Source organism: Apium graveolens, chromosome 7 (assembly GCF_009905375.1).
Source record: "Apium graveolens cultivar Ventura chromosome 7, ASM990537v1, whole genome shotgun sequence".
In the NCBI taxonomy this organism is placed as follows: Eukaryota; Viridiplantae; Streptophyta; class Magnoliopsida; order Apiales; family Apiaceae; genus Apium; species Apium graveolens.
The window spans coordinates 32,495,585-32,505,705 of NC_133653.1; the positions used below are offsets into that span (position 1 = coordinate 32,495,585).

The 10,121-nt window shown below is 34.5% G+C and overlaps 1 protein-coding gene across 1 annotated transcript; it reads right to left on the reverse strand.

Moving 5' to 3' along the window:
• Positions 1-736: 736 nt before the first annotated feature.
• Positions 737-9,845, reverse strand: LOC141675035 (cyclin-dependent kinase F-4-like). The gene is made up of 19 exons (XM_074481742.1): positions 9,647-9,845; positions 8,367-8,618; positions 8,225-8,275; positions 7,553-8,123; positions 7,396-7,474; positions 7,198-7,266; positions 7,032-7,121; positions 6,807-6,945; positions 5,489-5,591; positions 5,340-5,392; positions 5,181-5,247; positions 3,488-3,596; positions 3,310-3,375; positions 3,114-3,182; positions 2,227-2,290; positions 2,079-2,150; positions 1,587-1,618; positions 1,389-1,473; positions 737-1,111 (listed from the first exon to the last, which is right to left on the reverse strand). Exons 4-19 carry the CDS (start codon positions 7,558-7,560, stop codon positions 891-893), a joined length of 1,326 nt encoding a protein of 441 aa, XP_074337843.1. The 5' UTR covers positions 7,561-8,123; positions 8,225-8,275; positions 8,367-8,618; positions 9,647-9,845; the 3' UTR covers positions 737-890.
• Positions 9,846-10,121: the final 276 nt, after the last annotated feature.

The following is a 10,121-nucleotide window of genomic DNA, read 5'->3' on the forward strand; positions in this document are numbered from 1 at the left end:
TTATATAATTTAATTATGTATATTTATAGCTATATTTAATTGTATATATTTATTAGTTATATCTCAAGTCATTATACTTATTTTTAAATTTTCTCTTTTTTATTTTATATTCATTTATTAACATTATTAAATAAGGTAATTTGTAATTTGCATTTTAATTTTGTTTTAAAAAAAATACGACTTATAAGTTATGATTTACCCAACACACTATCAACTTATAAGATATTTATAATAAATTTATACAAACTCCTAAATAAGTTATAATTTACATTTACAATATTAATATCACTGATACTTTTCAACTTTAAGTAAGTCATGTTTTTTATGAAACCCAAATGTGCCCATTATCTGTCTGTGGCTTTTTCTGTTAAACAAAAATTTATTGCTCCAAAACAAGGATATATCAAAGGGCATTCCCCGAGAAGGAAATAGGAGAGGCTAAAAGTCCCCTTGGCAATAAAAACTTGCTAGCTAGGAGCAAAAATATACTGGAAAACTAGAATCTAACTCAGTACAATGTTGAAAGAAGAGATGGGTCATTCACGACTTGTTTTGAAAACCAAGTACCGGAAGTAAGCCTTTCCCTCGTGTTTCCGGTTATCCAAAATTCTTGGCACAAACTAGGCAGAAAAAGAAAATAAAATGCAACTCTGATATTTGTAATGAACCATTAATGCCAAAACCTGGCACAAAAAGAAAATAAAATGCAACTATGATATTTATAATGAACCATTGATAAGGAAAAATATTCAGACATTATAATATTATTTCAAGATTCCAAACACATTTAGAAGTTGCGGCATTCCAAATTGTAAAGATAAAAACAGCGCCTTTTTAAGTAGAGTTAAAGTATTACATTCCACCCACTAAAACAATTGAATAGGACTTCTTCAGCCTGCCACTTTCCTGCTGTAGGCTCGTCCATGATCAAAGTCCTGAGATCTTCCAAGAAACGGATCGGATTGGGAATCCCACCCCCCAGCCTTCATAGGTGGTGGCATCTGTTGCCTAGGAGGCTTTTTGTCCTTGCCAATTGTCATGTTCGCCAACTTCCCAGCTGTATTAGAAATTTCGTGTGCTTTCCAAGTGTGAACTGCTAAGGATTTCTCAACTGCAACAAAATAAAGTTTTTCTAAATGTATGTAACAGAAGCCATACATGCATGTACGCATGTATTTTGCATATGCTTTACATCATTACATGCAAGAAGCAATGCAAAAATATAAATAAGGACACAACAAAAATTTAATAAGCCAAACCAATTGAAAAAATATTAAGTGCTGCCATTAGTCACATAATAAAAAGGAAACAACATATCCTTTAATGATGAGCTACCTCAGACAATAAGGAAACTTAAATGACAGACAAAAACAGAAACAGAAACTAACTTGGGCAATTCCTCAAAGGTGGTCTGTATTTTGGTGGAGGTTCCACAGAAGTGTTCTTCAAGGTTTTATCATACTTAATTGCTCCCTGAAAATCCATAGTAAAAATATAATTAAAGTAAGTTACCAAAAAATACAATCCACCATTTTGGCCATTACAATGTCAAGAGAATCCAATGCACAATTTAAATATATTATTACCTGATTATCCATTTCCAACTTCCGCTGTACAGCTGTAACAATGTAAAATTGGGTCAGGAACTAAGTGATCATAATGTAACTGTCAATTAACTTTGAAAGGAAAACTGGTGACACTTTCTAAGAAGAAAGGTCACCATTGTGGGAAACCTTTATGCGGGGCTTAAGTAACAAAACAAAGGTCAGAGTTTTAATACTTTAAGAATTTTTCACGAATGGTCATATACATGTATCTTTCCACAGTAAAATAGTTATTGTGCAGTATCAAGTATGTCGTAACACTTCCGGCCGATTATGGTTAACATAGATTCTTGTTGTCACCAAATATGAAGGACAAATGCAATATGTTTTACATCATTGTATGGGTATAGGGAGAGGAATTGTTTATTCCTCAGGAAGTGAACATTACAATAATCATACAACACTAACACCATATGCATCCTCCTCATGAAGATGATGAATTTGCTTTGAATGAGGTATGAACAATGAACGCACCTTGCGGTTTACAATATGACAAATTCCCAGAATATCTCACGTGTTTCTGCTCGAGAGAACCTCTAATTCCACCTGCAACAAAATAAAAAAAATATCAGAGCCCTGCATCTTTTCTGTTTAAAAGTGAAATGAGAAGATCGAGACATACCAGATGGAGGAGTCCTCACAACAGTGGGTTTGGAGCGAAGAGATGGCGGAACATAATAGCAACTCTGTCACAATAGATTCCAGGGGAGGTAAATAACATTAAAGCTACAAAAGCAAGCTGATAATAATCCCAAGCCCAGATGGTGAGAATTAAAATATATACTATTAAACCGCAGAAGCCTCCCGCGCTTTAAAAATCCCAGACTTCAATGTACCTAGATGTATACATAAAGCCTCACAGGCCTAACTTCTACAGGGCTTTGAAAATCCTAAGTTTTTGGTCAAATCCTGGTTTGACTTTGACCGGGATGACCCCGCGGAGCTTCCAAGAAATATTTGAGCCCTCTAAGGTCCTCCGGGCAGGCCGCACCGGACTTTTATCCCAGGCTATCTTTATCCAAACTCGAATAATTTTTTCATTGAAAATACTAATTAGATTATAGAAAAAAAAAATCTAAGTAATCCATGTTCCATCAACATAAATATTGTCATTGGTCAATTTGTTTGTTGATTTATTAAGAAATTAATCGATTCCCAAATAACTGATATTTTTATTCATGTATATATATAAGCATAAAATTAATTATTTTTAGTTTGTACCAACCAAGTGTAAACACATAAAATTTATACAAATCTTTAGTCTGTAGACCCTAGGGGCTAGGACATAGTGCAAAACAAAGTCTTTTCGACTTATATAGTATTTTTGAGTTTTACAACCTTTTGCAATACTATACAAGACTAAAATACTTTATTCTCCACTATTTCTTGCAATGGTGTAACGGGTTGACAATTAAAGTGGTCTACGCTGAACTTTAACTTAGATCTAAATACTATAATAACCGGGCTTTATTCAGGCCGGATTTATTATATATAATATTATTCAATTACCTGGAAGAAAGGATGCCGAAGAGCCTCTGAGGCTGTTGGCCTCTTGCAAGGATCCCAGGAACACAGTGACTGGCATTTTTAAAAGAAAACAATAAATTGAGAACTATACAGAAGTAAAATTATATAGCCAACTCAAACTGGGAAAAAGGTACTCAACAGAGGAATGAAACTATATAAGTAAAAAACAAGCACTTACCTTAATAAGGCTAATTGCATCCTTGCTAGCAGATGGTAATAGTATAGAAAGGGGAACACCCGCAAGCTGTTGTTGGAAAATAGAAGCAGAAAAATTTGTCAATTTTTTTGGATATAACAATCTGTGTAAGTAATATAATCCCGCGTTGCAGTACCAAGAGGCATGAATTCTAAATCACCTTAGGAAACTGAAAGTTGGCAGCACTTGCTAGTTCAAGCCCTTCAGCCCATTGAAATTCTGTTGGACTGCCAATAACACTGCATATTTTGTAGATTTCATCTGCTTCACTGCAACAAAGATTAAGTGATTAACAACATAACTTTCCACGTTAGAATGCCAAAGAGATGACATCTACATAAGTTAGTTATATTCTGATCCTTGCCCCACACCAACAAATAGAATATATATGTCCCCGACTCCCAGGTTAGTCAGGAAAGTAAAAAGAATATTCTTCACAGACATTCATATAAAAAGAAGTAAATAATGCCGGCCCTTGCATCAAGATATTGTTAAAAACCCTTTCTTTTGTGGTGACTCGGAGATGTCGTGCACATGGAGCAACCACCCTGCTCTGTTGCTCAGATTGGTCAAGATTGGTATGTAAGCTGTAGAAATCTTACAACAGGAGGTAGGTTTAAGCTGTATTAACTATTAACTTTTAGTTAGAAGAGAGGTGAGAAAGATCACTCTATGTTTTATCATGAGTGTGGAAATTTCTTTTGGTAGTCTATATGGATGGCACAGTCATTACTGGCAACGATTAACAGTGAGTTTGGAATCTTAGGTCCTATTTCGTGCAGCAACTTGAGGTCGAGTATGAAGTTAAATTAAAATATTCCTAGGTACTGAGGTAGCTCAGAAAAGGGGTTCTTTTCCTCAACACAATCAAGCAAGCATGTCTCCAACTTGCTACACGAAACACTAGGTTAGAGTCGAGAACAGATGAGTCACTTACAGGTAGTAGTTATTAAAGAATCCTGACCAATAAAGAAGACGAGTAGGTAAGATAACTTAGTGTACAGCTATTTGACCAGATATTGCCCTTCCGGTTACTGTTGTAAGCCCATTACACTCTTCTAGAAAATTGCACGGGGATGCAGTTATTTAGATTCTAAAGTATCTAAAACCCTGTATGTGTTTTTTGATTTGGTGATCATGGATATATGAGAGTTGGAAGCTTTTCGACGCTGACTGATTTGAGAACTCTGTTAGACAAGAGCACAACTACAGGATAGAATTTCTTAATTGGCAGTAATGTGGGGTCCTAGAAAAGTAACAAGTAACATTTAGTATCACGTTGAAATGCAAAATCTAAATATATAGTGATGCTGTCATCGCCTGAGTTGATTTGGTTAATGAATTTGTTAACAGAGCTTCAGCAGCTGGTTCCCCAACATTTTGGTGTTTGCATCAATCCATGTTTAATGAATTAACTAGTGATAATGAACTTAACTGTCATTTTGTTTGTGAAAAGATTGAAGGCGTCATTTCAACATGGCATGTGCAGGAAGGTGAACTTGCTCATATATATTGTGGGACCATCACAAATCACTTATCTTCATAACAATGAGGGCATTCTTGATTTATATGCACCAGAACTCCAGCTTGACAAGGAGTTTTAGATAAATATTGGTGGTTTTCGGATAACTATTAGCAAATATAGTTATAAACAGGTTTTTGTAATCTTGGAGATTCTTCCGAGCAATCACTTTGTGGTTATACAAGGAGTCTAAGATGTAATCTCTTTTATGTAACATAAATAATATGTGTTACAGCTGGAAAATGGAAATCGGAAAGAACAGGATTTCAACAAACTTTTCATTACTCAAGTAGTGTGATTAGAAAGAAATAATATAAAAAGAAAAATATACCTTAAACCTGGAAAAAGGGGGCGTAGAGTCAACAGTTCAGCAATAATTGCACCCATAGCCCACATATCTGTCCAGTAAGGCAAAATACAATGCAAAGCTTTAGAATTGTGGTTTTATAACAGCTTAGCAGACAATGGTTTATTTTTTATTATGACTCACCAACTGCTGAACCATAAGCTGGAGACATAAGCAGAACTTCAGGTGCCCGATACCTGATATTTTTAAACCTTAGGCACCCCAAAAAGAAAATGGAAAAGAAAAAGAAGAATAAAATGGGCATCAAAGAACTGTTAGGAAATGTTACTTACCAGCGCGTCGAGACATACTCTGTATATGGTGGTGAAGAATTGATTTCACGAGCTAGACCAAAATCAGCAATCTTTATGATGTCTTTAGAAACCAGCAAATTTTCTGCCAGTCAAGAAATTGGAAAATTGCAGATATAAATATATATTATACATAGGCAAGCAATAACTCATGAAAGAAGTAACCCAAACACAATCCACGGAAGCAGGAACGACTTCCTGCAATTAAAGGGAAAACAAGCAATACATGCACCTGGAATCTGAAGGACATTGACAATTCCATATGCAACATACTTCAACGTGTTCCCTCTACAACAAGATGTTACTAAAATTTTACATACATTTTGCAGGCAACTTACTGTCCTAATGAATCTAAGTTGTCTAACTCTAAAGCTTTGCACTGATATGTCACACACTAGCACAGCACTAACTTAAAAAATAAGAGTTCCAAGGTTCAAGTCTCATTAGAGGCATGTGTGAGCGAGTACTTAAATTTCCGTAATTGACCTTTACCAAGAAAAGAACAAAGAAACACTCATCGATTATAGCCAATTATTTTTAAGATATTGGACAAGGTGTAATAAACTCAATCTAGGGCCAACTACAATTTCTATCTTCGGGTATTATTTAAAGGGAGCACTTTTTGTCTGTCGTATCCTGCCATAGGAGGAAGAATATATTATAGAACTAGTATACAATTATCCATTTTATTCCTTCCTTGGCACTTTATTATCCCCTTTTAATCTATCATTATCCCTCATGACCCTCCATACCTTGTCCTTCTCATGCAAGTATTTGACATGTCAATTTGCAATGTTTGAGGCGCTTTTAGTATTCTAAGTCTTAACACAACATTTGTAAGGAATTTATTTGGTATTATGACGCAGAAAGGAATCATAACAAACAAGAACACCAGCGTGCTCTTGTAAAAGAAAACTGAAATCCACCAGAATTGGAATAAATTCTGAATTTTATTTTTTAATATCAAAAAGCTTCCGTGAACACTGAACAATGTTTAATGAGCCTCGTATACTAGCTCTCCAAACCCTAATCCGAATTAATATAATAATCCTAATTAAAATATACTCAAATAATAAATCAATAGCAACTACCGAAAATACTATATATAACACACGTAAAAACTGTTTATAACTGTTTTCGTGCAGTCAAGTTTCTCTTCAAACTCCCAGCCCTGTTGTTTTAAATCATATTATATCAACTTGTTGTGCAATTATTCATATTATGATTCTTAAAAACAGCAACTATTGTATATATTCCAACCTCTCCCAATCTAGTTCACCCAGTGAAGTAAAATGGTCACCTGGCTTAAGGTCCCGGTGAAAATATCCACGTTGTTGCATGTAAGCAAGACCTTGAAATACTTGAAAGCACCAATTTCTTACTTCAGTTTCTGAGAAGAGATTTCTCCTGTCCTTCATAAGCTGGTAGAGATTGCATTCCTGCAAATGGAATTAATGTCTTGCTTTAAGTTAAAAAGGCAACCAAATGATCATGAAGAAAAAATACGATAGATAAAGCCAATTACCATGTATTCAAAGACAAAGTACAAGATGTCCTTTTCTCTGATAACTTCCTTGAGCTTCACGATATTGGAATGGCTCATTTTCCGAAGTGACTGCCAATAAACAAGACTATATTTTTTTGTCCGGATGAAAAAACCTTACTGTAAAACAAAAAACAGAAGTAGCTACCTTGACTTCTCTTAGATTAATGCATTCTTCCCAAGTATAGTATTTCCTCTTCATTTTCTTGATAGCAACCTGTTAAACTAAGCTTTTAGAATAAAGCCAAAAAAAGACAAGCCAGTACATGCTACATATCCCAGCAGCTTCACCAATGATTTCAACAAATCCATTATAAAAATTCAATCAGTCAAAAAATATACTTACAACTTCACCAGTCTGCTTATTCATAGCTCTCCAGACATTTCCAAACGTGCCATTGCCAACTTCATTGATTATATTGTACCTGTATCGTCCAAAGTTGATAAGAGTATTCTGGAGCAAACAGTGAAAAGTTACCATGTAAATACAACACACGGCTCACCTATCCATTCTTGCGGCCTCAGATTCTATCAACCTCTTATTTAGAAGGATGGTATGAGAAAATACAAAAAATCAGGGTTTCTTCTACTAGGTAACTACTCAATAATCCTATATAGTGTAAGCTAAAAGTCACACTTGTACGTCTGAATGCACTATTAATTCTCTCCTGTTCCAGGCATGAGCACAAAACTAGAGATCTTTTGATAGACAAGCATCACAACTTTATTCTCGATATATAGCTAAAAATGGCCTTGAGGGACTGTCAGGCACAAAAAGTAAAGGAGATAGAACTGCAGATCATCTTGACAGAAGCTGAGAAAAAGGCGTAGTATAATAGACAGTATATGGAGCCTCCATGATCAGAACATAACCAACAGCTATCACAGGTTTGATAACAGCAAACTCATTATTGAATACTCAATTTGATGCCTGATCTACAGTCAACAGTTTATGGTAGTTCTAACAGGTAACATGAGAAGAGAATAAGTTATCGCCCTAAAAACACTCAGTGCAGCAGATTCTAAAATCTGACGAAGGCATCGATTTTCTTCATGTAATTGCAGATTTCATCCCTGTGATAAGAAGATAAATTACATCGAAGTTAGCACTATCTTCAAAATTTCAATATATTGATAGATGAGACCACAAGAAACAAATGGAATTAAAGGAGTACCCGTGAAAGCAATTTTCAAAGTATCTCGAATCAATATCTATCGGCAATGCACTAGCATCCACAAGATTCGTACAAATATATGTCAATAAGATGAAGTTAAACAGTATATCACACTCTTACAAGTAAATGATATACAGCTTACTTGTCGATGTGAGCTAAAGAATCATTACTCAACCTAGAAGAAATATGCATCACGGCTCCCGTACTGATTAAAAGCCAGTTCACTAAGTACAGTTAACAAAGGAAATAAGAAATAAGTTTCCAAGAATGAGAAAACGCCAGTCACGCAATTCCTGGAAATTAAACACCACGCCCTGGAAGCAATTTGACCATATGAATGTTCTCTCCATGTCTAAGAGAAGTTTTATAATTTTGAATAGAAGTCTGCGTCAACCTGTATATGCGCAAAAGAAATAATCAAGACTCGGGAAATTAGCTCAAAAGACAAATCAACTTAATATTAAAAAAAATTGTTAAACAAAGATTATGAAATTACTGTTGGTAACTGAAAGATGTCCCAGATAAAAGTGTACTGGCTTACTATATAATAATGTGCCACTTAAACATGTTACATCAAATGCCTATTTCAATGAATAACCAAACGAAGATCACACTTTAAGATGATTATTTTGGTGGCCAAAACCATAGCGACAACAAATCCCTTCTCCCAGCGCTACACAATCGACATATGCAGCAAACTTCAATTCAAATTCCAATATCCCACACATGAACTTATATCACCCAAACTAATCTGCTCAAAAATACTAATGCTATCAAAAGCCTGTATCTATTTACACTATTCAACTTACTGCTTATTAAAAATAATACACAAAAGGCACGACCTATAATCCGTCTCTTCACACCGCCCTCATCACTCCATTAATCTCACATTATAACCTATAGTAGTTCAAATATCTCGTCCTCCTCTATATATAAAAAGCACGCCCCCAAAACAACCTTTGTCTCAAACACACATTCTAGTTCTCCATTAAATCTGACATTATAGCCTATAGTAGTTCAAACACATCGTCCTTCTCTACACGTCTCCTCTATATATAAAAAGCACGCACATAAAAACAACATTCATCTCAATCATACATTTTTTCGGAACTTCAAATTTATCATAATATTACAGAAACAATTACTAGCCAAATCTCCGTAATTAACAAAAATTCAAAATCACAAAACTCCCAAAAACAAATAATAATAATAATAATAATAATAATAATAATAATAACCTCGAAAACCTATTGAAATTCATCCAATCAAACACACAATTCAAACCAAAAACTATACAATTACACAATCCACACATAATCAATCACATCAAAACACAATAATAATCAATTATACATATACAAACACATCAATTGAAAGACAACATATAGATACATATATAGATATATATGGATGTGATTATACCTAGAGGCGATGACTCCAGACCTCTAAAATCCTCTAAATATCGGAAAACTCCGCCTTTCGCCAGCCTTTTTTTATCCCCTTTTCTGTGTGTGTTTGTGTGTGTATTTGAGGTGCCTATATATATTGTGGAGGCTGAAACAACGTTACATTATAGAGAACCTAATAGGAAAATGACACGTGGAGATGAATGTATAACGTGATTTAAATGTTAGGTGATGGTTAGACATGCATTTCCAACCAGTTGTGCCCCCTCCCCCTTGTTTCGTTTTGTTTTTACAATTTTGCCGACTAAGAGTTTATTAATTTTTTATAAACTTCTAAATAAACTTACAAAAATGTCATGTATCCAAATTGGTCATCAAAATCGCTATCTAAATAGGATAATTATCAAATAGATCGTTTATTCCACTCAAATATATCAAGCGGGTCACTGAAAATTCTTGATCTTCATTGAATCGCTCATTAGATAAAATGT

What these genes read in the sequence shown, in the direction of transcription:
- LOC141675035 (XM_074481742.1), bottom strand. An exon ending in CCCCTTTTTCCAGGTTTAAG is followed by an intron (nt 3,597 to 5,180) that starts GTATATTTTTCT and finishes TCTTTGTTGCAG; the next exon opens with TGAAGCAGATGAAATCTACA. An exon ending in ACCTTTGAGGAATTGCCCAA is followed by an intron (nt 1,112 to 1,388) that starts GTTAGTTTCTGT and finishes ATTTTGTTGCAG; the next exon opens with TTGAGAAATCCTTAGCAGTT.